Raw genomic sequence first — 24,886 nt, 5'->3', positions numbered from 1 at the left:
TTTGAGGTCAATAAATTGTGAACCAGGTTAAGGCAATAAGGACAGTATGCTTTGTAAACCCACAAAAACACAAAATAAATCCTTCCCAGCATTACCTTCTGGGGCAGAGTTGAAATAAACAACCTTAGATGATTCAGTGCTATTTATTTCCTACCAAATAATCAAGGATGGGTTTATTGCACATCCATGGGTGAGCTCAGATTAAAGGCTATGTAAAGTCTGAAGCATTCCTGGAGAGGAAAGAAGGTGCAGGCAGGAGTTATAGATTCTCAGAATTATCACACGAATGATCAGGCTTCGCCAGGGCGCTGATCTCAGAAGCTTTCCCTCTGTGTCTGGGTAGAATGAGCCTAAAATGTGCCTTGAAGAACCTGCTCCAGGTCACTGCTTTGAATGACTGGGGTAAACCCTAGCCCATCATCCTGTGTTGTGTAGTAGAAACAAACATAGTGATGACTTCCTGGGATCACAAGGACAACTAGATTTCTCACTCCTCTTTCCTTACACAGTGCAAGACTCTAGTCTGAAGGAGAAGCAATGGAGTAGGGATCTGAAACTCAGCCCAGGCAGGCACCAGAGCTGCAGATTTCCATCATTCTGGGCTTTAGATCATACTCAGCCTGGATTTCCAGATACTCTTGGACTTCATCTCCGCCCAGAGTTGTACTTCATTCGTAGCCCAGTCCCCACACTCACCCCAAACCCTTACAATCTTGCCCACCCCGACCATCTCAACGTCACCTCGAATCATTAGGCCCAACTCAACCCGGTTTCCCTGTTTCTGAGTTCTCAAGAGTCAGAGCCCGTGAGCACATCCAGATGTCCACCTCCTTCGTTGCCATGGCCTCTTCGGCACTTACCCGCAATCCTGCAGCCAATCTTCAATCTTATTGATTGGATTCCCTGGAAATGTCAGAGGTCAGATCATCATGAGAGCTGAAGGCGGTCCCTTCCTCCTTGCAACTCACCTCGTTCTGCAAGTTCATCACCATGTGAGCCATGTCATGACCCTTTCCCCCCATAAAAATTTTCTTTAAGACATGAGAGGAATATACCCGTGTATAAAAATAGTGGATGCTTCTTCTCTCTCTGTCTAACCCCCTCTTGCTCCCAGAACCTGGAAAGTGCCCTGGATAACAGGTTCACTACTCCCTTTTCCCCAAGGTTTGGGTACAGGGGTGGGTTCTTCTCCTTAAAATATAATAAAAAATATTCACTCATATTCACTCCTGTTGAGGATCCTTGAATATGGGGTCAAAGATGAAGTGAAATTGGAAAAAAAAACAACTTTCCTTTATCCTCATAAACTTAGCTATGTCTTCAGATCTTTTCGCAGGTATTTATTGCTTCAGTCATTGCTATGCAGAAGAATGATTCAACAAGGAGAATCCTATTGACTAGGATAGAGTGGAAATGACTGAATAAAGTTTATATATCACTTCAAATATATATATATATAAAATAAAAATAAATAAATAAATAAATAAAATGAAAAAAACCCAAAACCTCACAATCTTGTGTTTGTGCTTCTGTTTTTTTTTTTGCCAGATAAGCAAGAATTTATTTACATATTTATATAAGAGGTTTATTTATTTATGTGAGGTTTTCTTTTTTCTAACTCTTATGTCTGTAGTCTCATTTGAACCTCAAAGAAGCTCTGAAAGACATGTAGGAAAACTACTACTACTACTCCAGGTACCACCACTTCAACTAGACCAATATGTCTTTGAGAGGTAAGTGATTTGCCAAAAGTCACGCGGCTTGCTAGCAGCAGGCTTGCAGCCAGAGTCCAGGCATCCAAATCGAGCATCACTTTGTTGCACAGACCAAATAAAAACACCCAAAGCATTCAAGACAACCCTGACCTCAGGCCCTTACAGTTTCTTGGGATGATGCAAAAATGTCCTTTCTTTTCCCTGATTGTATGCCTCTCTCTCTCTCTCCCATAATTCATATTTTTTATTACATTATTCTTCTTCCTTTAAATTCATTAAACCCATCAACATGAGCCTCCCTGAAGTCCTAACCCCAACAAGGGACCTCCGCCCACACTCTGCAGACCTGTGCCTGCTGGCACGTCTCCCCGGGTCCAGGGTGATGTGGAAGTCTGTCTGTTGTCTAACTGCCTCTTACCTTCCTGGAAAACATCATCCAGGCTGGAAGGCTCAGGATCTGAGACATCTTGCAGGGCGGCCGCAGCCTCCTCTTCCAGGACCTGGGTCTGCCAGTGGCGGCTCTGCCGCAGCCAGGCCCGCCGTTTCTCCCAGGACGTGGGGCTCAGCACAGAGCCCTCCATGGCTCCAGTTCAGACTTCAGGGCCTCCTGCCCCAATAATGCCGTTCTGAGCACTGAAACACAGGGACGACTCCCTCATCCTCAGTTCAGAAACCACCCCAGGGGTGCCCCCACATCTTCCCAGCTCTGCAAGAAGGAGCATGAAGCATGATCCCTGTGCTCGTTCAGGAAGGGGGACCAGCTGTCCAGCCCTTCCTCTGTCTGCCCCCCACCCTCCGCCTCCACCCCCCAAAATGCTCTGAAATATATCAGGGCTACGTCTTTCAAATCAGCAAATCTTGGAACTTCAAACATGTTATGATTTAAGGGACACTAAGAAAGTTCTTCTAACTTAAAGACTTCCTACTTCTTACAGTAGCTGGCATATGGTCATCCAGACTCTTCCACTAAAATTAGAGTATCTTTACACCTGCAATTGATAAAATTCACTGTATTTGGTCTTCATGTAGAGGTATGAAGAATTTCCAGATCTCAAAGGTCAAACCACTTTTCTAAGGTGCAATAGCCAGGATGTCACTCCAACTACAGTCATTCTGAGTTCGTTGTTTGTTTTGTTCCGTTTCCTGTTTTATATATGAGGGGTCCACATAAGATTTCTCTTGGAAAAGAAAAATCCCATAATACAAACAACAGAGAGATGTTGCCTTACGCAATTAGCAGTCATGACCTTCAGATCATTCCTTTCTAATTTGTCAACTTGGGTTGAGCAACTTGGGTTTCTCCACAGCTAGGAGTTAACGCCTCAGTTCATCCATGCATTTGTGTCTCATGTGACACTGCCCACTCAACATCTCTGTGTTCTTCCAAAAGATACATCCTGATGGCCACTTACTCGAAGAGGAAGAGAGAGGGGAGGAATCACTCAGGTGTCTGAATAGAGCTTGAAAACCCTTGAGGCTAATGTACATTCGTTGACTTATGCTCTGTCCTCCGGCCTCTTCCCTGCTTGCCCCCCTCAACCCACTACAGTGACCAAGTAGATGCTGGATGAGTACTCCTCACGATCTTATCCCTCGACTCCCTGGAGCTCCCAGAAACAGCTCCATCTTTATAGCTGTGCTTCTAATTGTTGGAGTAGGGGGAAAAAAGAGGAAAAACAAAAAAACAAGAACGGCCGTTTCTGGAGACTTCCATTCTTCAAAGACTTAAACACAAAACCATTAGGGAGGCGTTCAACAATATAGGCCCTTAAAAGAGCTATTTTTGAAAAGAGCATCCTGAACATAAAGTGCATTCCTAGGGAAATCGCATTGTTTTGGATGCCTCTGCTTGCTATATATAGACAAAACATATCCAGAGAACAGTATTACATGGTAACTGTTGTCAGATCTAGTCTTTCGCTTTAGGTCCAGCCCACCTCTATTCTTCTCCAAGGAGAGACCGCAGTTGGTACTTGGAGGAGACGTTGTCAACCCTGAGCACTTGGCTCTCTGTCCACTGCCTGGGTCTTTGGGGGGAAATTAAATGAATAAATTAAGCTTGTGACACAGGGAAACCACAAAGAGGGGGCGCAGAGAAAACTCATCCTTTAGTCAGAGGTCTTGTGAGGTGATAAAGACAGGATGGAACTGCCACTAGAACGAACTTAAGAAAAGAGTCTAAAAAGCCTTGATCAGGGTTTATTTCCCTGTTCTGCACCTTCCAGATATTGAGTAGGTTGGCGTCAGTTGGCCCAGAGAAGAAAACGTCAAAGGCTGAGTCGCCTTGTGTTTCATTCCCAGAGTAAGTGGCCCTCACCTAAATCGCAAGAACTCTTGAACTTACAAATAACTTTTTTTTGGCAAATGAGGGGAATTTAAAAGGCAGTCAATCCCTTTCTCTGGTTTCAGTTGCTCAGCTGAGGACATTATGCCCTAAAATTGGATGCTTCTGGTACTATAAACTCCTGGGTGCGCCATTTCATAGCTGAACGCCCACAGTGCCCAGCGCAGGTGCCGGAATCTTGCTTGTTGAGATGGTAGATAGAGTCTCAACATCCTCTGTGATACAAATCTATTCTACATTCCTCCCACATCTTTGAAAATACAGTAAGTGCTTATAGGCTAATTTCCCCTTTGCCCCTTGAAAATGCTTATCTCTTTTTAAACCCTATGCTTTTCTCATGTTCTTTTTCCTCTCATCTTCCTGTGTCTCTGCCTTTGACACACTTTACTTGCAAAGCTCAGCCTTTTTTTTTTTTTTTTTTTTTATCCTAGCTTTTAACCAAACTTCTTCATGAAGTCGGGCCTGGCTTCTACAGCTGACGTGGCCACTTTCACCAACCGCCTTCTCTGCCTGATTTTTTTTTCTTCTTAGTCCTTATCACTGATATACTTTGTATTTTAATGATTAATCTAATTGATTGCTTGCTCTTCTAATTGGAATAACAGCTCCACGAGGACAGAAGTTTTATCTGCATTGTTTGCTGAGGTATCCCTAATGCCTAAAACAGAAGCAAACTCATTGTGGTTGCTTAGTAAATACAGATTCTCCAAACAAATGAATATTCAGGAGATGACTACTCCACAAAGGAGCCCATTGCCTTGTAGGAGCTCAGATGCGTCATAGACACATGTAGGGAGATCAACTGTCAAGACTGTTAACAATCTGTGTGTGTTACTAAGCATGTAACAGTGTTTTTGGCCGTGAGTTAGTGAGAAGAGATGAATTTGAGGGTTATTCTAAGATTTATTTCTGATCTAGGTGTTCCTATATTGATGACCAGATGTTGTATTTTCTTAACTATTCCCATTTGCTGTTCTGTCCTAGGCACAAAGGTTTTACTCAATGTAAATACCTAAAGGAAAAAAGCTATGGAAAAAGAGGTCTCAGTGCTTAAAGAGTTCCAAAGAAGGGCTTATAAATAAATGGCTGTGATGGTTCTGGCGACACAAAGGTTGGCCAAGTTAAGGACTCTATTGCTCGCTGAGAATGGCAGCCATTTGGGTGAGAATGGAATAATTTCTTCCCTTGGGAACGCAACGTGGTTTCAAGTCTGAAAGAAAATATGCAGGGCACATCTAAGCTAATCTCAACTGCAGCAGACTGGACATGGGCCCAGGGAATTGAACAAGGTCATTTCCCCCCAATCTCTGCCACAGGGACCTTTCATGGGTGTTCTACGGGAATAAAATCAGCGCAGTGATATTAGGAGGGTGGGAAGAATAGAACTGTCTGGTTAGAGGTCGCAAGAGGAAGCTGTGCTGCTGAGAGATAAGAAAGTAGGTATTCTTTGTAGGAATCTGGAGGAAGCGGCAAATGATATCAGACAAGCACATCAGTGATGACAGCATTAGGAAGAATTGAAGGATGGGTGCAGGCAGCTGTCCAGGCGGCAACTTTGAAGGTCTTGGTGCTCCTTGTAATAGAGGAAAGGGCCTGTCATACTCAGACATACACTTAATATGTACAATGGAGTTGGGAGCAGTGAAAAGAGGAGGAATCAGAGTAGATGTGGGCATTCTTTCAACCTTTTGGTCCAACTCATTGACTTCTGGCAAGTCAGTTAGGTTTTCTCTTTGGGCAGCAGTTTCATCCTCTTGATAGTGAATTGGTGGGAGTCAGTGCGGTACACATTTGCCTCCAATACCAACGTATCTGAAGGTATTCTAGTTGAGTTTGAAATAACTGTATGGATGATACCCTTAAAAGGAAATGCATTTGTATGGTTTTCCCCATAAACATTAAGAGATGGTGCTATGGCCTCTTGTGTTAGTTCCCATTTGGCAGCTTCCTTTTCACAGCGACACTGATTTATGAGGTGCCTGTACTTCTAACTTCCACAGACTCAGGAAAGCGGTGAGTCTTGAAGGGGGTGGCAAGAAGGAGCCCAAATGAGTGTGATTCTGGTAAGCATTGCTCACTGGCTTCCAGCACTTTTTGAACTTTTCCTCTACTCGTTCTTTAGCTTATGCAGTTTTATCCACCTCCCTTTCTATCCAGACACATGCTATCTACACTTTGAAGGCCTATTCAAGTCATCTCTTCTCACCCCCACCTCTAGCGACAAGTACGTGTGCCCATACCATATGCAGCAAGGGGGAAGTAGTCGCTGGTCTCAGCATCATACCCCACTTCTTGTGACCCCCTCCCCCAGGCCCTGTCTCAGGACCCAGAAGGGTACCTGCAGCAGGAGGCGCCCAGCAAATGCTGTGCCTGCACAGGAGCAAGAAAAACTATCTTCATTCAGTATGTGCCATGGGACAGGGGCTCCCGACTTTCAATAAGGTCTCAAATCTTAATGTATATATTTGTTTTTTATATTTTTTATAGGAGTTCATTTGCCAACATATAGCATAACACCCAGTGCTCATCCCACAAGCTCCCCCCTCAGTGCCCGTCACCCAGTCACACCAACCTCCCGCCCACCTCCCCTTCCACCACCCCTTGTTCGTTTCCCAGAGTTAGGGGTCTCTCATGTTTGTCTCCCTTTCTGATATATATTTGTTTACACCTTGTAGTAAAGAGGAAAGAGGCTTGGGGCATAGTCACATTGTCTCTTATTGACAGAACACAGGGGTCCAACAAGTCTGACCAAATCTTATAAAACTCAAACTATCAAATTCTTCTATATTTAAAAAATATTTTTCCAGAATTTGCATTTTTCTATATTTAAAGAATATTCTTCCATTCTGAGTTTCCATTCCTTGGTCAGAAGTTCCTTCTAGAATCTGATTACCATCTTTTGTGATGCTGGCTTATTGTATTTGATCTATTGTATTTAATATTGTATTTAATCTACCTCCTGTGAGGAAGGAAGTCCTAGTCTGCTGGTATTTTTTTTTTCTGATGTTCCTTCTAACTGCACACCCCCACAGCCCAAAAAAACTCCACATTTATTCTATTGCTATTTGCCTGAATCACTCTTTAAAAGCCTTATTTTCCCCCTTCTGCTCGCATTTCCAGCCCTTTGTCCTTTCCTCTTCCCTACATTTCTCTAGAGGTTCACTCCCCAAATATTTCTCTACAATCTGTTCAATGTTTAGGAATCTGACTACAACAAATAGAGCAGGAGGGAATTCTCTTTGCTTTGAGGATATTATAGTTAAAAGCAGAAATTTCAGCTTACAGGATCAAAGTAGACAAAAGAAGGTTCAGGAATCAAGAGCTTTGAAAGGAGTATCTTCTAACAAAAACCATCAGCATAAGCGGCAAGTGTAGTAGCAGGAGAAAAACCTTTATGGGCCTGTCATTATTACTGCATTGAGTACCCCATGTACCTCCAGGGTATTTTCTAAGAGATGGAGTTAGGGATTCCCCATATATTAATATGGACCAAAGCAATAGGTGCTAATAACTGGGATATACACAGCACCTTCTATTTATCCATAAAACCTTCCTATAAACCATCTCACTTAATCCTGACAATCACCTTTTGAGCTAACTATTGTTATGTGAAGCTCAGGGACATATGCGACCCATCCGGGGTCATATATTTAGGATATTGTAATGTTGAGAACTAAACTCAGGTTGATCTGACTCAAGTTGTATGATTTTTCCATTAACTATGGAACAAGAAAATAACCTAATATCTCCACCCAAGGATCAGTGGTACATGTAATGTAGGATGAAAGAAAGAAGAAACTATTTCAGTAAATTCTCCATTTCACATGCTATGCAAACTCTCCACGTTATAGCCTTCTATCAAAGAGGCAGCATAAACCAAAATTAATTTATCCTTGGCTTTGTGACAACCTGAGTGAAGGAAGTGTTGCTTTCTTTGGTTATTAGCATAGTTTTCCTTCCTAACTCCAACTAGATTATGAAGCAGTTTTGCCTTTGTCAGGCTTACAGAATGGCTTAGCAGCAAAGGTCCAATTAGGTTCTGGTCGAGAGGAAAAAGTCAGTCTACCTAGAATCGCATACTTCTCTCAGATTGTTGTGATTCAGGTCACAGAACATTTGGTTGTGTCCTATGCCATTGTGCCATTCCGAATGATGGTTCTAGGGCAGCACAGACAAATCAGAGTTGACACCAGTGATAGCCCCGTAGCCAGGTTCTACAAGTATATGGCATTGAGTTTTGGGGCCAGTCTGGGAACCTTGTGGGAAGAGCTGGGGTAGTTGGGTTGGTCATGGGCACTCAGTGGGCTTGGGGCAATTGATATTTACCATAATTTGGTATGGAAATATTTTAATAAATCATTATGGGTCTACTAATTTGTACCTGCCAAATATCAGCTCTGCATATAGGTATCTCATGGGGATCTTTTCAAGAGGCCCAGAAAGGATGCCCAACTCTTGAAATGGAAAACTATAAAAAGAACAAGGGCCTGGAATCAGAGTTAGCCTTGTTTGGAATCACAGTTCTATCTACTTTCTGCTTATGTGTCCTTGGTAAAATCACCTGTCCCTTCTAAACCTAAGTTTCTTCATATCTAAAACACATAACATGCAATTTGTTGGGCTATTAGAGCTAATATCAGGTGATGTGTTGAGTCCCTGATATATATAGGAAGTGCTTGATAAATGATAGCAATTATTATTATTAATCCTCCCTCAGTCTAAACCATTCACTAAAATCAGAACATTTTCAGGAATAAGAGGGAAGAAGGAGTGAGATGCAGGATATGGCAGCTGGTGTAAAATCCAGATGGGAAAGAGAGATGGTGTTGAGCAGAGATGAAACACAAACAGTTAAGTAGCTCCTTCCTTCTTACTTCATGCCTAAAAGGACCCGAGAGAGCATCTAATCCCAGTCATTCATTTCAAAAAAGAGAAGGGGTGGGGATGGGAGAGAGAGATAGAGAGACAGAGAGAGAGGTTGGGAGGGAGAGGGAGAGAGAGAGGGGAGGTAAGAAGGAGGCTTATCTGAAATCACATGGAATATTAAGGTTATAAGTGGGACTGAAACTCACAAGTTCTAAGCCCCAGGTCTGCTTCTTCCTTTACATCACACGACCTTCCTCATGGCGCCCTGGTTTCCACTCGGGGCCTCCTCCCAGGAACAGGTATCAGACAGGCCTCTCTTCTTTTCTGTCCTTATTGTGCCTACACCCAAGCAGAGCCTATAAACTGGGACTAAGAGTGAAAACAAGCGTGGGAGGAGAGAAGAAGGACACAGTTTCCATGATGGGGCCCACGAGACGTGCATCTTATCCGCATTTACAGCCAAGATAGACACACAGCACCACTATTGCAAAGGGCTGTGGGAAATCCCAGGACAGCCATTCCGCTCTAGATAGGACAAACCACCTCAAGCCAGGTTGGCTGCACCCCCTTCCACTATGCCCCCGACCTGTAATATGCTCTCACGTTCCTCCATAGATAGGAAATACATTCCTAATTTCTAGTTCTCTTCCATGTCCCTGCAGTTGGGAAGACCTTCAGAGCAAAAATTCCCCCAAGTGTAGCATTTGAATATTCTGAGACGTCTATGGTCTAAAGCAGCAGCTCAATCTATTTCAGGGAAATAATATTTTTTGATAAATAATATGAAGAAAAATTCCAAGGAATGAATAGAACTATTTTTACCCTCTTTCTCCCCCAGATAATTTCAGCTGAACAAATACTGGAAGAAGACCGTCTAAAACCTCTTCCTCTCTCTTTCCCTTTCTTCCCTATGCCCATCTCCATGGTGTGAATGAGTTTTATGGAAGGCTCATAAAGTGCCATGGGAGACATTCAAGTTATACATTTGGAAAAGGGTAATCCTGTGCTCTCAGTGCTGAAAGAAACTAAATTTTTCACCTGGATGGGCTATAGAGACAGCTGGACTAAGAAACATCCATCCATCCGTGTCCTGGTTTGCAGATGGCTTGGGCTGGAGATACGAGTGAGGGTGAGTGGAGTTCTCAGTTCTGTGAATCCATATCTTCCATTTTTCAGTCCTTTTTCCATGGCAATATGGCACTTTCCCTTATGTGCCCATTTTAATTTTACTCCCCTCCCCCCCACAGTTATCGACACTCTCCCTTCTCAGAATGTGTTTAAGTCCTTTCCGCATTGAGCTTGGGTATGGGCAGGGCTCAAAGCGTACAGAACACTTGTCAATGATCAAGTAGCATTAAGGGTCTGATCTTTTTCCGTTGCTGTAGCCCATAGTGGACCCATGATTCATGATCTAAGCTGGGACCAAACTTCCTCTCCATTCTCTATTAGAATACAAGTCATAAACCCTAACTAAAAAGAAGGACTAAAAAGGACTGTGTTGATTCCCATGGCCACTACATAATGCTTAACCCCAGGGCTCTATCCTCGTTTCAGGGGACTGGGAGACTTACGAGAAGGGGATACTAGTAGGGCTGTCAAGAGTTTCTAAACTCCCTGGGATGCCCTTGAATAAGAAATACTTTGTTAGATCTGTTTCTGTCCCTCTTGTTATATCTTCCGCTTGTTCTCTCTGATAATATTCTAGTAGCGAGAGATAATAAACCTGGCCTCCCCGCCCCCTAGTAATGCTTCCTGTTCTGGAAGAATCACACCAGATCTTCAGCTCCAATCACTCAAGCTCAGCACCTGTTAAGTCTGCAGCTTAGACACACAGGTTGAAGGCCTCCAGCCTCCAACTCCAACCTCCCATCCTCAGCACTGCTACATACTGCCTGTCTAGGCAGCCGTTTGTGACCGAGTCACTAGTACTTATAAGTCCTCATGATCTTATCAAACCATTTCTGTGGGGCTCTTTTATCTTATCATTGTTCTGCGTAGGCACCTGCCTCCTCTCCACCCACTGGAAAGCTCTGTAGCACAGCAGGGACCTGGGAAAACCCCAGTGTAGAGGATCTTTCCACTCCTCTACCTTCTCCAAAAGTCATGTAGGTGGTAACAAGCTCAGCCTGGCTACCGCTAAGTCAAGGGATGTTGGAGGAGCACAGACCCACCCCACGTGAGTCGATACAAGTCATTAAGTGGTTGACATATCCGTATATCCACCTCTGAGATGCACAGTCTGAAAAACAACCCCGACAGCTGGTTACCTCTCTTGAGCTGTGCAGTTAAGCAGGCCTGGCATTGTCCAATCGTGTGACCTCCCCCTCACATCTACTCCCAATATATCTGGCTGTAGCTCATCTCCTCACCAGCCTTCTTCTGCAGCTTTGGAGAAAAGCAGTCACACTCACACAAAGCAGCATTGATTTAGGTTAGGTAATTTCCACTAGTTCACAGTTAGGAGCACTAGAATGGGACCTGCAGTGACGTGAGAAATGTATCTCCCTGAGGACCTTTCGAAGTTGGAATCAGATTGAAATTCCAACACAAGGGAGTATAGCAAGATGCGGAGAGGAGCTTCCCACGTGAGAAAGGTGAAAAGTTCCTAGATATTAATTCAGGCCATCAAAAGAACCCATGTTTTGTGGCCCTATATAAAATATCTGTCCAGTAAATGGGAAGAAATAAAATAATAATAATAATAATAATAATAATAATAATAATAATAATAATAAAAATTTAAAAAGATAAATAAAGGGACCTTTTTGTTCTGAGAAGCACAGTGATGAATTTTTTAAGATCGGAGTCAGGGATGTGGGAGATTTTATCCTGATTTTTCCCTTTTCCTCCCAGCTCCACCCCAAATCGGTATAGTCTTAAAATGGAGGTGGAAATCATATACTTACCTGCCCGCAGGTAGAGAGCAGAGTTTGAGGGTGAGCTGAGGTCAGCAAAGCCGGGCCAAGCCCTTCCCAGGTATCGGGATCTGAGTGAGGACAGTGACAAAGTATCATATTGCATGTTGTACCTTTCTCTCTGTCCTCATTCAACTGCTGTTGCCCGCTCAGAAAGGGGAAGCGGAAATGAGAAAACACACACACACACACACACACACACACACACACACACACACACAGTCATAGTCCCCGCCTCCCACCCCAGCCACATCCTCTGCTCTAGCTCCGGAGACATAAGAACAAAAGATCTGAAGTCACTGTGCTCACCACTAAGGAGCCCTTCCTGTCAGAGGCCTGCCTGGGTCTTTATCAAACAAGAGATAGTTTCCTATTAAGGGAAGGGCACAGCCCGTCTGACGATGTGTGATGCGTGTGTAGGAGTCTTCCTACCCTGTTACTGGAATCTCACCGCTCTGAGAAAGCTTTCTGTCCCCAGGAGGAGGAGGGGTGTCGACAAGTCATCTCACATTTATCTCAGAGAAAGTGCTCGTGGCTCTAGCACACACTTGAGGCAGCTCTAAGCCAAAATGGATCAGTTTGCATAACTCTTTCACACTCTGGTAAATTCTCTACAAGCCTGTTCTCAAATCCTGCCGTGCCACTGTGGGCGACCTCTTTCGGGGTTGACTTATCAGCCCTTGTTTTAATGTTCAAACCACTTTGGAGTTTTTCTAAATAAATAAATACATGGATAGATCATTGCTTTCCCGAGGAATTTTTAAAGCTGAATTTATTTTACTTTTTTATTTTTATAAATTTATTTTTTATTGGTGTTCAATTTGCCAACATACAGAATAACACCCAGTGCTCATTCCGTCAGGTGCCCCCCTCAGTGCCCGTCACCCAGTCACCCCCACCCCCTGCCCTCCTCCCCTTCCACCACCCTTAGTTCGTTTCCCAGAGTTAGGAGTCTCTCATGTTCTGTCTCCCTTTCTGATATTTCCCACTCATTTTTTCTCCTTTCCCCTTTATTCCCTTTCACCATTTTTTATATTCCTCAAATGAATGAGACCATATAATGTTTGTCCTTCTCCAATTGACTTACTTCACTCAGCATCATACCCTCCAGTTCCATCCATGTCGAAGCAAATGGTGGGTATTTGTCATTTCTAATGGCTGAGGAATATTCCATTGTATACATAGACCACAGCTTCTCTATCCATCATCTTTAGATGGACACCGAGGCTCCTTCCACAGTTGGGCTATTGTGAACATTGCTGCTAGGAACATCGGGGTGCAGGTGTCCTGGGGTTTCATTGCGTCTGCATCTTTGGGGTAAATCCCCAGCAGTGCAATTGCTGGGTCGTAGGGCAGGTCTATTTTTAACTTAAAGCTGAATTTTTAAGACTCTGTCACAGCCTGGAGATGCCTCCCGTTTATTGGCTTTCAGTTCCAAGACGCTTTCTTAAACTCTGAAAGTTTGCCCCCACCCCCCACCCCAGTCCTCCCCTGTCGCCCCGACCAGCATTCAGCATCCACGGCCAGCTGTTTCCCATTCCTCCCGCATCTGCCAGGACAGCTTCCTCTCTTTCCGTCTGAGGTCTGCCATTGCAGCTGTCTCCCGGACCTCTTTGTCAGTCCTACTCTGTTTCCTTCTTTGTAGGAATATTTGTATTTGCAAATATTTATCACAATATTTGCGTACAGGGCACACCTCTAATGTGCTGACTGAGACTGATTCCCGCACACCCGTTCTTTTCTTTCTAATTTTATGGCTGTAACTACAGTTGGGCCCCTTTTTATCGTGTTCCCAAATTCCGTCTCCGGTTGACAACGGGACGACTTCGTGGGCGACCCACGGCATGGCTATGGTTTGGTGGAAAGCTGCCCAAGTGAAATTCCTGCTTCGCAAAACAAGTGCTCTCATCATTGTTTTCTTCAAGGACAATAAAAGTAATAATTCTCTTTCAAATATGGACACGCACACACCATTTATTTACACGTAGGGATGATAATGTCTAGCATGTTTCCCAGGACATAGTAGGTGCTTTTTTTGAGAATTCCTTCAACGTCAACAAGTAAAAAAAACCCCAAAACTCAGCATTCTCTTGATCTCTTGATCAGTATTCTTTTTCTGTACAAATTCACTATAAAAACTAAACTAGTAGGGGCACCTAGTGGCTCCGTTGGTTAAGCTTCTGACTCTCGATTCAGGCTCAGGTCATGATCTCTGGATCATGAGACCGAGTCCCGTGTTGGGCTCCCCACTGAGCATAGAGCCTGCTTAAGATCCTCTCTCTCCTTCTGTCCCCTCCTACTCCCTGACGCCCTCTTTCTCTCTCTCTTTTTCTCTCAAAACAAACAACACAAAACAACAAAAAAACAACAAAACCAGTGGAGCTCTAAAAATTCTTTTTAGCCCTAAGCTTCTGAAATGCAGTATTTTCCTTAACAGTTGAGGTATGGAGAGTACGACCTCTACAGGCAGTTTGTAAATGCGGAAGGACATCTTAATTTTCAGAGTGACAGTCAAGCTGCTCCTGGTATTTAGTGCCTGAGGGTCAAAGACGCTAAATGTCTTTGAAGGGTACAGGAGTTTTCATAGGAATGATTGATTGTCTTGGACAAAATGCCAGCCACCATGTTGATAAAGAGTAGGCCTTGACATCAGACTCTACCCTAGGTTGCTGTGTAGTCCTGTGCATAGGACGTAAGATCTCCGCGCCTCAACTTCCTTGTCTGCACAATGGGGACAATGTCCCTAAAGGAGAGGCTGCAAGGCTATAGGAATAAAGGGATGTAAAGTATTTACTCACCACAAATGCTCAACAAATTGCAGCTACTTTTTATGGCTCTTTCATACTGTTCTCAACTTATCCAGCATGCTACGTATCTGTATACACCAGAGTCACTTCAGTCTTTAAGTTAGTCCTTTCTCAAGCAAATTTCTGGAGATTTTTTTGTTGTTGTTGTTAATTAAAAAAAAAAAATTGCTCTTTGGGTGAGATTTCTTTTAAAGATTTTATGTATTTATTCATGATAGACAGAGAGAGAGAGAGAGAGGCAGAGACACAGGCAGAGGGAGAAGCAGGCTCCATGCAGGGAGCCCGACACGGGACGCGATCCCGGGGCCCCGGGGTCACACTCTGGGCTGAAGGCGGCGCTGAACCACTGAGCCACCCAGGCTTACCTTTGGGTGAGATTTTTAAAAATGTTTTCTTCTTTACCAGCAGTGGCAGGAAGACATGAATGAAGCCCTAGGAGCTTCCTAGGAGGAGAAGGAAATATGCATATTCTGGATTGGTCGTCTTTCTCCGTTGTTATTTCCCTGCCCCACAATCTGTCTCTTTCTCTCTCTCTACCTCTCTCTCTCTCTCTTGCAATCTCTCTCATCTACTCTTCCTAATGTTTGAAACCATTAAGTGCTCTATATCCCTGACACTGTAAAGTGCTCTGATCATATGTCACACATGCATCCTGAAAACCAGTTGCCCTTTTGGTGCTAGATGTAGTCCAGGATTTCAGATTTTTTAAATGAAATTTTGCTCCTCCCCCCCCCCCGCCATGGGTTAAAAATAAAGACCCTTATACTAAATGAGGCAACGAGTTAGGTGCCCACTGCCTCTGTGGCTCAGCAATGTGGTGCCTCCTGTCATGGCCAGGTTGTCCCTCTGGGCATCCTCCCTGGGCATTAAGGAATCTCAGTGCAAATGCTGAACTGGGGGTAGAAAGGACCCTCCACCTTAACGCTAACTGTATGGTCATTACTTAATTTCAAGGACACCAGTTTCCTCTTCTGAAACATAGAAACATTTTCTAAGATTCTCTCGCCTCTAGGAATTTACCATCTCTACATGTACTGTTGTGCGTTTCTCTCATGTGAGTGCATGTGGAAAATGGAACTGTTAAGCGGCAGACCTTTGCTGAGAAACCATCATACGGGTAATAGAGAATGCACTAGAAAACACCTCTTGTCCATGGCAAAGCCAAGTGAAAACTACTCGAGAATCCTCCAGACAGGTAGCCTGATGGCTGGTAGGTCAGAGCGCCCATGCATCCCTCCAAGAGCTGAGCTGGAGTTGGGTGTGGGTTCTGGAGCCACAGGACGGGGCGCTCGGCTGGCAGCCTGCCCAGACAGATGGGGGCCGAAGCCAGAACAGCTGCTCCAAGAGGCGTCCTGTGGCAGAGACGCTGCGGCTCCCAGCCCTGCTCAGCTCCCCTCCGCCCAGGCCCGGATGCAGGTGATGTGCTTTCATGTCAGTTCTCAGCTTTTCTCCTTTTTCAGAGGCGAGGCTTTGCAAACACCTGCTCTTCACCGTGTCCTGCTCCTTCGCCTTGCTGGGAGCTCGAGCGAGCGTGTCTCCTGCTCATACCAAAGGCTCAAGAGTAGGGAGCACAGGTAGAGTCTTGGGGACAAGGCTGTGGTTCAACCAATGGAGGATTTTCTAGACTTTTTCCAGACAGAAAAGGGTCCACCAAGGTCATCTTTTCCTCCTCTTTGCTTCTATGTTCTGGGAGCTCAGGAGACGATCGGATTTGCTCACTTTTCTAAGACAACCGCTGAGTCACTCAACTCAGTCATGGGAAAGTCCTTTTTTTCCATCTTGTTCTGGCTTCTCTGTTTGCAAGTCCTGCCGTCTGGGGGAGAAATCCGGCACAGACCTCCGCAGAGGGTATTCCCTCAGAGATCTGGAGTTAGAATTCTATTCAAACTGTATTTTATTGGGTAGTGCTAGAAAGAAGCCAGACCCAAGGGGATGTGAAGAAAGATAATATAAAAAGATGCTTTAGTCTTGTATCAAAAACCTCCTAGAGGGCTTACTTTCCAGTCTGATTAGACAATTTAAGGAAACACGATCAATAAAAGATGAACCTGATTCTACGGCACAACTTTTCGAAGTTCTTAATAAGCTGATGGGAATGCAACGCTCCTAGAAGGAGAGAGTTTGTAGTTCCCAAACATAGTAGTCTATTTTTATTTTTATTACTATTTTTTTCTGGAGGATCATTCCAAGGAAATTACTTCTGGGAAAATTGTCCTCCACTAAAGCCACTATAGTTGTGTCTTCTCTAGATTAAATAATGACACTTGCGTCTTCCATCATATTCAGATGGTTTGAGCATAAGAAGGTTTGACTGTCGTGTGAGTTATGTTCTTTCTTCTGATCAATTTGTTTAATTTGGGAGCACAGGGCCTCTCTAGGGTCTCAGGTGTGACTCACATCGTGATTGCTTAAGGCTTGACCAGCCCATTGAGGAGGACAGAGCCTGGGGCCCATAGGATGGAGCGTAAGTGCAGTGGAGGAGGAAGGAGCTGGGGATGTAGGTGATGAGAGTCAGAGTTCTTCTGTGGCTAGACAAATCCCCTGGACTTGAGGAACAGGAAACGTAGAATAATTTTCATCTTGGTCTCCTCGTCTAGAAGAAAAGAGGGCTTCTAGTAGGGTTCGTCTTTATATCAGGTAAACGGTACAAAGTCAATACTCATGACAATGCCATCACTGGTGGCAGGAAAAGAGAGAGGGGATGAGAGCAAGTAATCTAATTTTTTTTTTAGTTAAAAAGCATTTAAGGGGGATCCCTGGGTGGCTCAATGGTTTGGTGCCTGCCTTTGGCCCAGGGTGTGATCTCTGAGCCCCGGGATCGAGTCCCACATCGGGCTCCAAGCTTGGAGCCTGCTTCTCCCTCTGCCTGTGTCTCTGCCTCTCTCTCTCTCTCTCTCTCTGTGTCTATCATAAATAAATAAATAAAAATCTTTAAAAAAAAAAAAAGAAAAGCATTTAAGGGAGCACCTGCATGGCTCAGTCAGTTGAGCATCCAACTCTTGACTTCAGCTCAGGTCCTGGTCATAATCTTGGGGTTGTGAGTCCCATGCCAGGCTCTGCACTGAATATGGAGCCTACTTCAGATTCTCTCCCTCTTTCTCCCTCTGCCCCTCTGCTCTCTCTCTAAATAATAAGTAAATAAAGTTGCCCCACCCAAAAAGCATTTAAAAGAGGGTTAAATCTTGGAGGAATTATGGCATAAGGGCCAGGAGGTTAGTGACCTTGAGGATTTGAGGAATTTTTTAAAGTTTTGGGGTCCAGCACTCTATTATCTTTAAAGGGATAGGCATTAAAGGATACAACAACAGGTAGAAATTGGGGGCTGCTGTAGGTTTGGTGTAAGGGAAAAAATGTAGGGTGAATATGGGGTCAAGTGTCAAGGTAGAGCATGAACACTTGGGTTACAGTGAGATGGGGCAGGGGGTTAATAGATTGGAGGGAGAGTGGCTCTTTTCTAAGCCCAGGGAAGCCCTGAGACTCTGAGGTCATCCCACCAAAGTCAGACTGTTCCCCACTCACTGTGGACTAGAACCTGGTGGGCAGGGTGGGGGTTGTGGAGCGGTGGTCTCCAGTGATGGACTGAAGAAGGACAGACCAGGATTTATGGGAAAATGTTGTAATGCTGCATGAGTGTTGTATCAGTTAATCAGAGGAAGTGGGATAACCGTCATCTGCCCTCCAGAGGGGGAGCTGCAGGAGGGGAAATGGTGTGGGTGTGAAGCCCAGCCCTCGGTATGCGCCCGAGCCTTGGAGCCAAGGAGACATCTCTTCGTGAGGGTTAGAGAAGAGGAGGAAGGGGTGGGGAAGAAGAAGGAAGAGGCGCTGCCCCAGACGGAAGCGCAGACAGAGTGTCTGAAAGCAAGAGATTCACACACAAGAGATAGTGAAGCATAACCACCCCCGCGCTCCGGTCCCCTCATCGGGGGGAAGATGGCACGCTCCCCAAGGGGCAGCCCCTGCCACCGCCATCCTCGTCCTCCCTGCTGCTCTGGGGTCTCCGCCTGCCCTTATCCCCCGGGAGCTCACAGCCTGCAGCCTGCCTGAGGCTAGAAGGAAATGAGAGGATCCGCGTGAAAAAGTCAGACCACTCACGCGTCCTATGATCACCTAGTGTAGCTTTAGCCACACTCATAAGGACTTGTTTCTTCTGACCTACATTTGCTAACAGAGTGAGGAGTCAAAAATTCCATCTTCTAGGCTTTGCTCTGCACCTGTCCTGGATTTCACATTCCCTAACTATTGGGTGATAAAATGGAAATGAGTGGTCTGTAGGACTCCGTGTACTAGTCTATGTTCCTGATTATAATAGCTACCGTTTAGAGGGTGGATATTCTGTGAAAAACAATGAATATATCTTAACCGTAGAGTTCTGTGGATTGGAACGATCCACAACGTGGATTTTTATGACCCACAGATGGAGTGAATGAGACTGCAAGCCCAGTCTGCATCCTGGCTTCCCTGTTCTGCAGACTGGCCCCCAGACCGACTCTTCCAACGAGTATGTTGCTAACGACCACCAGGTGGTGGCCTAGATCCAGCCTCTGAATTCGGTGTGTGGTTTCCTGGGTGGAATCTGAGACCAGCCCACTCTGCTCAGGAGGTTGACCTCACCCAGGCTTAAGGCGTGGATTCAGGGGCTAACGAGGGCTTCTTCCTTAACACTGGATAATTTTTATTAAGGATGCCCCGTGTTGAAAAGGATTTCAAAATTTCATAGAAAGAAGTCTGTGCTCGCAGAGACCCGAGTGAGCCTGAATACCAAGGAGGGAAATATAAGGTTTGTCTGGGAAAATCAAGCAGCTCCATGTGGCTAACTGTGAGTTATAAGACGAAGAATGAAGGGAACATAAGGCTGTTCAGATAGTTTGAGGTTAGATCTAAGAAATCCTTGAATGTTGCATTTCAGGGTTTGAATTTTGTTTGATTTTTGTGAATTTCTCTTTTGAAATCATCTCAAACTTAAACAGGACCTGTCCCTTGGATTGACAAGTGTTCATCTTTTGCTTAATCGCACGGCCTTTTCTCCCTGTACCTTTTGAGGGTAATTTGCAGATGCTACGACCCTGTACTCTTACCTAAAAGCCATGATTTTCACCACCACGGTGCAAAGATCCAGACAAGGAAATTGAAGATTGATACAATACTATTATCCAATCTACAGACTTAATAATTCTGATGTCATTTTTCCCAGTCATGTGTGGGATCACGAAGTACACACCGTTTGTTATGTCTCTTGTCTCCAAGCTGGAACCGTTGTTCAGGGTTCCTCTTCCGCAGCGTTGACCTTTAAAGACTCCAGCCCTTCTATTTTGTGGGCTGTCTCTCACTTTGGTTTGCCTGCAGTTTCCTGTGACTAAATCTGGGTTAGATGATTTTGTCAGGATTCTGCATGTGCCTCTGCACCCCGGGTGCCTCCCTTCAGGGAGCACGTCGTATCAGTTTTCCCTTTATTTGTGTTGTTGTTGTTGTAAAATTGTGGTTCTTAAGACTTACGGGGTACTTCTGAAGATTGTAGGCCTGTGTAAATACCCTAATCCTTATCGAGCTTTCAGCTCTCACCTGCTCGCTTTAGCATTTCATTCTCTTAGTGGTGGAGAGTGAAAAACAAATCAAAACTAGATCAAGTGGGGCAGGATGTAATCAGAGGCACGCTGAGAAATCTCATTCTGGAAACTATGTGCACGTGTGTTTGTGTGTGTGTGTGTGTCATTTCACGGTCTGTAACTCCCGAGCACCATGTCCTTCTTCGGCCTGGAGCTCTGGTTGTGGAGGCCCAACCAGCTTTCAGGAAACTTTTCACACTTGATGAGTCCTGTCCTACACATAACAATCTTGGTAGATTGGTTTTATAAAGATTTTATTTATTTATTTATGAGAGACACACAGAAAGAGAGAGAGAGAGGCAGAGACACAGGCAGAGGGAGAAGCATGCTCCATGCAGGGAGCCCGACGTGGGACTTGATCCAAGGACCCCAGGGTCACACCCTGAGCCAAGGGCAGGCACTCAACCCCTGAGCCACCCAGGTGCCCCACAATCTTGGTAGATTAAGGGTAAAACAGACACCTTTCTTCCAGGCCAATGCAACCGGGCTCAGAGTTGTATCTTGGTTGTATTTGCTCCCTCGGGGGGAACCTTTATTTAGGATCCAGCCAGCACAGCTACAGTGCAGGGGCCTGCAGCCCTGGGTTGGCCTTGGGACACACTTTCACCAGCCACGTCTTCTAGGTGCTTCACTCTCCATCCCTGCCCTGAATCTCCCGGCAGTCCTTCAAGGCAGGTGATCTTCTCCCCAACGTACAGGTGGAAACGAGCTCCAGCCATCTCACAGGAGGCCAGGATGCCATGACTGGTCTGTGCGACTCTGAGACCTATGTCCTTGCTGCTGCTTTCTGGCCCCAGTCACTGTGGTGCCCTTACTAAGAGCAACCCTCCTCATTGCCTCAGTAACTGGCATGATCAGTTCTTCAGACATTTTCCACTCATTCTCACCAGTTTGTGGGAAACACAGAACAGATGCCATTTGTCTCATTTGGTAGATGAAGACAGTGCCCACACAGCCACGGGCAAACCCAAGTGGTTTGAGGTTCAGCCAAAAGCTCTTTCCAATTATAGGATGCACCCTCTTCAGAGCAGGCCGGGGAGGATCTCGGAGAGTCCCAAGAAGACATCGGGAATAAAAGCTATGTGAGTGGAGGGTGTCGGGGGGTAGGGAGACCCAGGAAGTCAGGAGGCTTCTCCTGCTTTCCTAGATGTGGAGCATGGAGCTGCCCAACGGCGCCTGCAGGCTTCGGGATGCAGGACACACCTGCGCCCTTTCTGGCTCCTTTTGCCAGAGCCCCGGAGATTGGCAGGGACCCTAGAGAAGCCCGACTCCTGGGTATAGGGCAGATGCTGAGCAGCTGAGCAAGCAGGACAGGCGGCAGGAGGGGCTACCTCCGTTATCCTGAGGCCAGCACAGCCTCCCTCCTTTCGTCCTTTGGGAGGAGGAAGCTGGCTTCTCTCCCTTCTTACTCCCAGGGGCTCTCCTGGCCCCAAACAGAGGTGTTTCAGCCCGGGAAACAGTGAGCTGATAGGGTGGTGGATTGTGTCTGTGTCTTTATAAGACAAGAGGACCCCAGGATGGTTTTGCAGGTCCTTGGAGGTGAGAGGAAAAGGCCACAAGAAAAGCCACAAGAAAAGTTAACTCTGAGATAAAGAGCAAGATGCCTCATCAGCTGTGTCCTCCCAGGCCGTCAGATGACAGGCTGCAACGTGACCCGTACTGGCTGAGGCTTGACGCTAAGGAGGATTTCTGTGGATCCTTGAATTTTCACGTTACTCCACGGGGTGGGTAAACCTCAAGGCTCTGTGACGGGCACAGAGGGAAGAGGCCAGTGACACCTGACGGAGAGTGTGGCTCGCAGGGAGACGGCGATGAAGAGGGTGGGCCATCTGCACTTGAACCCCTGCTCTGCCGTGAGCCAGACGTTTGCACTGGGAAGTGGTATAGCCTGCAAGATTTTGTCTTCTCACGTGGAGTGGGGTGGTGGTAATAGTGCCTCCCTCCAAGTGCCGTAGGGGTGAAGCGGGCGGGCATGTCACCCAAACACACTAAGCGAGCAGAGAACTGTGCGGTTGTTACCATGCTCCCTAGTTCTAGTGAGAAAAGCATTGGGTTGAGGGTGAAGAAAACTGGCTTCTAGTTCTGTTTCTTTCTTTTTCTTTTTTTAAAAAAGGGTTTTATTTATTCACTGAGAAAGAGAGAGAGAGAAACAGCAGGAGGAGGGGCGGACGGAGAGGAGAAGAGTCCGAAGTCCGAAGCATGGACAGCGTCCCACGGCCCTGAGATCACGGCCTGAGCTGACATCAAGAGTCAGAGACCCACTGTCTGACCACCCAGGTGGCCCTAGTTCTGTTTCTTTAATGTATCCAGTTCTAATGCTGGCAAATCACTTCCTCTTCGCCCTTCAGGTCCTCTATGCAGAAAGGCAGTATGGTGTGAGATCCAAGTTCCACCTGCAATTTTGATACGAACTCACAACTGAGGCTGTTAGCCGGTCGCTGGTCAGCAGCATCTTGTCTGGGGTCAGACAGGCCTGATTTCAATCATCCCTTCGTTTACTAGCTGAGTGACTGTGGGCACCCTATCTGGCTTCTCTGAGCCTCAGTTTCCTCAGTTGTTAGGTGGGGATTATGATACCAAATACCTTGTCGCGCTTCATGAGGTCTACTTAATAAAGTGCTTAGCCCAGAGCCCAGCACAAAGTTAACTCCCTAGAAGTACAATCAACAGCTGGTGGCTTTTTGGTATGAATTAAATCCCTTAAAAAGTATTCTTTGAATCACATTTCTCTTGCCAAAGGCAAAAGGGAGATAATGAGTGTGCAGATGTAAAATGCTTATTCTGCTTTCCCCATTTAGAATGACCTACTGAAAAAACATCTAAGATTTGTCTGGAATTCAGCCATAACCTGCTCCAGCACCCCCCCCCCCCCAAGGTAACGAAGAAGGCCATCCATCAAGCCTGAGTCTCACCTTTGTCATGCAGAGTGGACTAGCCCCTAGCTACAAAGCCCTGCCCCCTGAACACACCAACACACGCACACATCCCACACACCACACACATAATTTCTCAAAAGCCAAATTAAAGTGGCCATCCATCCACTGACAGAAGCCTATTTCCTACTCCCTTCTCCCAGGGGAACGCTCACCCCCCCTTGACATCGCCCTCCCACCCCACCCCCACCCTGGACACTAGCACAAACTGGTCACCGTCCCACCTCTCCTCCCCTTCTCTATTGCTCTGTAATTATATTCTCCGCCTCCCAGTGTCATGCTAATATAAGCTCCTGGCACAGCTGCCCAGATTAAATTAGAGCCCAAACCAGCAGGCTGACTAATTATATTTTCTGGCTTGGAATTCTCTTCCCCCACCTTTGGGGTACGGGGCCAGTAAAGAGTAAATGAGCACTGCCAATATTTGCTGAGGATATTTGACTCCTCTTGCCTGGGTGGTTTTGTCCTCCCCAACCAATCTGGGCCCCTAGAATTAGATTAGACTAGAATGAGAGAAGAGAGTTTTACTCAAAGGGACCTTCCTAAATCCCATCCACTCTGCTGCCCGGCTCTGCTGTGCCTGGCCACCAACATGAGGCCAAGGGAGGAAGAATGGCATGGAACTCTTTCCCAAGAATGAGAATCTACTGTTATCTCCACTGGTCCTTCCATCCTTCTCAATTCCAAGATCTCTCCTGCAAATATTCATTGCCCCTTGTCCTACCATATTGTCACTGAATTCTTTGAATCCTGTTGTGTGTGGAAAAGAATGCTACTCCCTTTATCGAGTCCTGTTTCATAACGGCTCTCCAATGCTTATCTCCCCTTATTCATGCCTGCAACATAAGAAATGTGATTTGCCTAGCACACAGCTTACCTGGCCTTCATGTCTTTATTCCATTGACATGTCTCTTAGTGAGATGGATGTTAAATAAGTAAAGACATAATTTCTGCTTTCAAGAAGACGCAGGCCTCATGATTGGCCTAAATATATGTACACGAGCAGATAGGTCTTTCAAGAGGTCTATACTGGGTACAGTGCTGGTGCAAGAGGCTTGGGATAGGAACCAGAAAAGGCATTATATAAGACTCAAGGGAAGCTTTGGAAAATTGCTCAGAAACTATGACAAAATGGGGATTCTGGGAAGAAGGGTCATGGACAGAGCCCTAGAGGCAAGAAGATACAGCAGTTTGGTGACCTGCAAGCATACGGGATAAGACAAAAAGGATTAGCCAGGAAAATGAGTCTTGGGAAGTAGAGGAATGTTTTATTTTTGGATCTTTCTGGGCCTCAAATTCATGTCTTCTTCACTCGGGGAAAACAACTCTGTTTCTCAAAGACCTGAGGTGCTCTAGTTAGGGTTGTATTAATTTTCCTCTTCGAATTTTCTTGCTGTAATCCCTCCCACATGTAACTATCCCATTCTTGACTACTATCTCTTTTGGCAGTGCATTGAAGAAAGAAGTTGAGATTTCCAAAGATTTGAATGGAAAAATGCTGGCTGTAGAGTGGCTGAAAAAAGAAAAGAAAAGAAAAGACTAAAGAAAAGGAAAGAAAAGAAAAACCTTAGCCCGAATCTGCATGTCTTCTCATATAGTCACCAATCCCCTTTTTCTGTTCATTCATTTACACACTGAATCAGCACATATGTTTTCAGTCCTTTTCTGTATCAAGAAATATTATAGAGATGGTCAAGCACAGA

The 24,886-nt window shown here is 45.4% G+C and overlaps 1 protein-coding gene across 3 annotated transcripts in view; it reads right to left on the bottom strand.

Moving 5' to 3' along the window:
* The window catches only part of TESPA1 (thymocyte expressed, positive selection associated 1), a 35,410-nt gene extending 23,417 nt beyond the window's left edge, over positions 1-11,993 (bottom strand). Inside the window, exons 1-4 of one of the 3 annotated variants that reach the window (XM_077869730.1) lie at positions 11,832-11,991; positions 9,132-9,294; positions 2,134-2,348; positions 861-903 (exon numbers count right to left, since the gene is read on the bottom strand). In XM_077869730.1, the coding sequence (XP_077725856.1) occupies positions 861-903; positions 2,134-2,296 (206 nt within the window). In that variant the 5' untranslated portion in view covers positions 2,297-2,348; positions 9,132-9,294; positions 11,832-11,991. Of the gene's footprint in view, positions 1-860; positions 904-2,133; positions 2,349-9,131; positions 9,295-11,831 lie in introns of all 3 variants that reach the window. The other 2 variants (XM_077869731.1, XM_077869729.1) reach the window with 2 other exon arrangements.
* Positions 11,994-24,886: the final 12,893 nt, after the last annotated feature.

Source organism: Canis aureus, chromosome 25 (assembly GCF_053574225.1).
Source record: "Canis aureus isolate CA01 chromosome 25, VMU_Caureus_v.1.0, whole genome shotgun sequence".
NCBI classification, from domain to species: domain Eukaryota; kingdom Metazoa; phylum Chordata; class Mammalia; order Carnivora; family Canidae; genus Canis; species Canis aureus.
Note: the sequence above shows the minus strand (reverse complement) of the source record. Positions and strands in the feature narration are given on the sequence as shown.